Source organism: Gossypium hirsutum, chromosome A02 (genome assembly GCF_007990345.1).
Source record: "Gossypium hirsutum isolate 1008001.06 chromosome A02, Gossypium_hirsutum_v2.1, whole genome shotgun sequence".
Taxonomy (NCBI): domain Eukaryota; kingdom Viridiplantae; phylum Streptophyta; class Magnoliopsida; order Malvales; family Malvaceae; genus Gossypium; species Gossypium hirsutum.
In genome coordinates, this window is record NC_053425.1 from 98,241,062 (window position 1) to 98,245,433 (window position 4,372).

General features: G+C 35.0%; 1 protein-coding gene across 1 annotated transcript; it reads left to right on the forward strand.

The window, feature by feature from the left end:
• The first annotated feature begins 1,893 nt into the window (after positions 1-1,893).
• LOC107952336 (cytosolic sulfotransferase 17) lies at positions 1,894-2,727 on the forward strand. Its single transcript, XM_016887598.2, has one exon. The coding sequence runs from the start codon at positions 1,894-1,896 to the stop codon at positions 2,725-2,727; it is 834 nt and encodes a 277-aa protein (XP_016743087.2).
• The last annotated feature ends 1,645 nt before the right edge of the window (positions 2,728-4,372 follow it).

Genomic DNA, 4,372 nt, shown 5'->3' on the forward strand with positions numbered 1-4,372 from the left:
TGCACAAGGGAAAGAGGACTATGTGTGCAGATTGAAGAAGAGCTTGTATGGTTTGAAGCAAGCTCCAAGGCAATGGTACAAGAAGTTTGAGTCTGTTATGGGGGAGCAAGGCTACAAGAAGACTACTTCTGATCATTGTGTGTTTGTTAAGAGATTCTCTGGTGATGATTTTATTATTCTTTTGCTCTATGTTGATGATATGCTTATTGTTGGTCAGAATGCTTCTAGAATTGAGAAGTTGAAACAAGAGTTGAGTAAATCCTTTGCAATGAAGGATTTGGGGCCAGCAAAGCAAATTCTTGGCATAAGACTGACACGTGATAGAAAGGCCAAGAAATTATGGTTATCACAAGAGAGGTACATTGAGAAAGTACTTCAAAGGTTTAGTATGGACAAAGCTAAAGCGGTGAATACTCCCTTTGCTATGCACTTTAGATTGAGTGTTAAGCATAGTCCTTCCACAGAAAAGGAGAAGGAAGAGATGCAGAAAATTCCTTACTCTTCAGCCGTGGGTAGTTTGATGTACGCAATGGTTTGCACGAGACCAGACTTGGCTTATGCCGTTGGTACAGTTAGTCGGTTTCTTTCTAATCCAGGTAGAGAGCATTGGAATGCAGTGAAGTGGATTATGAGATATCTTCGTGGCACTTCCAACATGAAACTTTGTTTCGGCAATGAGAAACCTGTTCTTGTTGGGTATACAGATTCAGACATGGCCGGAGACATTGACTCGAGGAGATCTACTTCAGGTTACTTAATCACTTATGCAGGGGGAGCTGTGGCATGGCAATCGAGACTGCAAAAGTGTGTTGCATTGTCCACCACCGAATCAGAGTTCATTGCAGCAACCGAAGCGTGTAAGGAGATGCTTTGGATGAAGAAGTTTGTGCATGAGCTTGGTTTTACTCAGGAGAAGTATGTCCTGTACTGTGAGAGCCAGAGTGCTATTCATCTTGGTAAGAACTCAACTTTTCATGCTAGATCTAAGCATATTGATGTGAGGTACCATTGGATACGAGATGTTCTTGAAGCTAAGCTGTTAGAGCTTGAGAAGATACACACTAATGATAATGGTGCTGATATGTTGACGAAGGCCTTACCAAGAGGAAAGTTTGAAGCATGTTGTTTGACCTCCGGTATGGAGGCATTCCCCACATAGTTGGAGGGGGAGATTTGTTGGGTATGGGTCCCACTATGTGGAAAACCCATATTTTATGCCATAATGTTTTGTCTCTCTATTATTATTGAGTGTCAAATTCTCAATTTAAAAGAGAGAAAAACAGAGAGTGAGATTAAAAAAAAAAAGCTCGTTGGAGAAAAAGAGAATAAAAAAAATCAGTTTTTTTAAGCTTGGTGCAGCAGTGATCAACTCCTCGATCGAAGGTCCATCCGTGGTTCGATTGAGCTGATTTTTGGACAGCAGCTAGGTGATAAGGTGTTCTTGACTTTGTACGGTCGGATCTTTCATCCGAGTCTTGTAGCGTCAGAAATACCCATTTTTCAGCAGCTACGTTTTTTTGGTGATGTTCTCTCATTTTTCTCTCTTTTGCTAAAGATTACATATTGTTAGCCTTGTCGGAGTTGAATGCTTGTTGTAGGCTTGATATTGTGATCTTGTAGCCGAACATTTGATGATAGTGGAGCTCTTTATCGGACTCTAAAGTCCCGTGGTTTTTTTTACCCTTGATTTAAAGGGGTTTTCCACGTAAAAATATCGGTGTCTCTATTTATTTTTGTTGTGGTTGCATTAGTTGATTTGTGGTTGATTAAGGTTGCTAGAGAACATATCTTGTGCTATTGTGCTTGCCATAATTTTTACAGGAGTTATAAGGAGAGAAAGAACACCGGTTGTGCTTTCGCTTTGTTTCGGTTGTTCGGTTTCTTCCCAACAGCATGTTGATCAATGACCACTTCAAGGCTCGACCCACTGACATCATCGTCGCAACTTCCCCTAAATGCGGCACCACCTGGCTCAGAGCCCTTGTTTTCTCCATTATCAACAGACATTTTTTTGATTTCAACGACCATCCTTTACGCAAACTAAACCCTCAAGAGTTGGTTCTCTTATTTGAAGGACATATTCATAAAGATGGGTCAACTTCCTTCCTTGATGAGCTTCCTTCGCCTCGCCTTCTTTCAACTCACATTCCTTACTCTTTGTTTCCAAAACGCATGACCGATGATACCTCAGGTTGCCGTTTCGTTTACATCTGCCGAGACCCCAAAGATGTTTTGGTCTCAAAGTGGCATTTCTCCAACAAGTTGAGACCCAAAGAAGTACCACCACTTTCTCTAGAGGAAGCCTTTGACTTGTTTTGTAATGGGGTTTCGCACTATGGACCGTTTTGGGATCACGTTTTGGGGTATTGGAAAGCTAGTGTGGAGTCACCGAAGAAGGTGTTGTTCTTGACATACGAAGATGTGAAGAAGGAGCCTTTGGGGTGTGTAAGGAAAGTTGCAGAGTTCTTGGGAGTACCCTTTTCACCAGAGGAAGAAAACAAAAAGACTGTGGAAGAAATAGTGAAGTTGTGTAGTTTCGAGAGCTTGAGCAATCTAGATGTGAATAGAAGTGTTGCAAAACGTTCGGAACGTCCTGTTAGCAACTCTGATTTCTTCAGGAAAGGTGAAGTAGGAGATTGGGTTAACCATTTGTCACCTGAAATGGTTGAAAAAATGAATCAAATTACAGAACAAAAGCTTCAAGGTATTGGATTCAACTTTCATTGACTCCTACTACTTCATGCTGTTAGAATGATGTAGCTACTGGAGCCTATAAATCTATTCACCGTCCCAGTCTCAGTGGATCTGATTTATATTTCATAAACCCTTTAAAACTAAATAAAAGAAGTCTTTATTTTTATATATGTGGTTATTTTGGATCTGCTTAGGTTTAAATTTTATTAAGGGAATAATAATGTGTGGGTTTTTAATTTCATAATATGTATACGTTATGTGTGGATTTTGTGGTCCGATATATTTTATATTGATTTCAGTATCATGTGATTTCTATCTTATGGCTAATTATTTTTTTGGTTATTAGATATATTTTAATATTTGTAAAAGAAATATATATTATATGTTGTATTGGAAGTAGAAGGATATATATTTTCTTTTTATATATAGATTTAATTATTTTAAATAAATTTGTCATTGATAACATAGTTATAAATTCAATATAAATACAAATATATATTGAATTAGTTATAATGAAAAATTAAACAAGTATATAAAGAATTCGAAAAAAAAAACCTTGTATATAACATACACATCACAAAAATAAAAGTCACAAATCATAATAAAAGTCAAACTTAGTAAAAAACCCAAAACTTCCACCATAACCATAAAATCATTAATTGGTACATAAAATTTTAAAACAAGTTACGACTAATTAATTCAAAACCGATGTGTATTTGGACTATTTTATTAGCAATAATGGTATCTTATTGCTAGTAATGTCAACGATTATCTTCAGCAATTTAATCAGTTCATATAAATTTATTTAAAAAAATCTTAGGATTATTTTAATGCTTGCGTCTTGGGTATTTATTAATAAATCGTATAGAAATAACTCTATTAACAAATCATCTCATATTTAAGAATTATAATTGAATTAAAAAATAATTTTATGTAGACTTAAAAGAAGACATATAGCCCATCCTACTCCATCTACTTCATTTCCTAGAGCAAATGTAACAATACATAATAATTTATAGGACGTAATTTTGTATATGGATGTAGTAAGTCGCTCTATAATAATAAAAAGTGGTGGTCATAATAATTATTCTCATCACAAAAAGTTGAAAATTAAAGATAATACGGAGACTGATAATAAGATTAATGTTGAAATTAAGATTAGTAGTTTCATCCTATGTTCCAATTTTTAATTGTTGCTCATTTATGGCATGCTTATATGTTTTTCTTAATTTTGCACATATATCTATACAAATGAGATATTTATTTATGCAAATTTTGAAAATTGATAGATTTTATTTGCAACAAATGCATGGGGTTCAAGCTATGATTTTATTGTATTGAGTTTAATGTTTTATATTTAGATGCTTCAAAGTTGAAATCTATAACTACCTTAAGACTTATTAATTTGGTGTTTTCTTCAATATAATGCTAGTATATCTGTTTGTATGATTAAATCACATGTGATGGTAAACCAGGAGCTTACCTTAGTATTATTGAATCACATGCATAGTAAACCACAAATTTACTAGTCCAAATATACTAATTAGTTAGCATGACCGGTTAGACCATCTCGATCTATAATGATGCGGTAAAATGAGAATTTACATGGAAGTTTATCAATGAACCTGAAGATTATTTATTTTAAAGATTTTTTAAATGTTGCTTGTTCTCAAATAAT

Excerpts from the sequence above, each read along its gene's own strand:
- LOC107952336 (XM_016887598.2), top strand. The coding sequence starts at position 1,894 with ATGTTGATCAATGACCACTTCAAGGCTCGACCCACTGACATCATCGTC.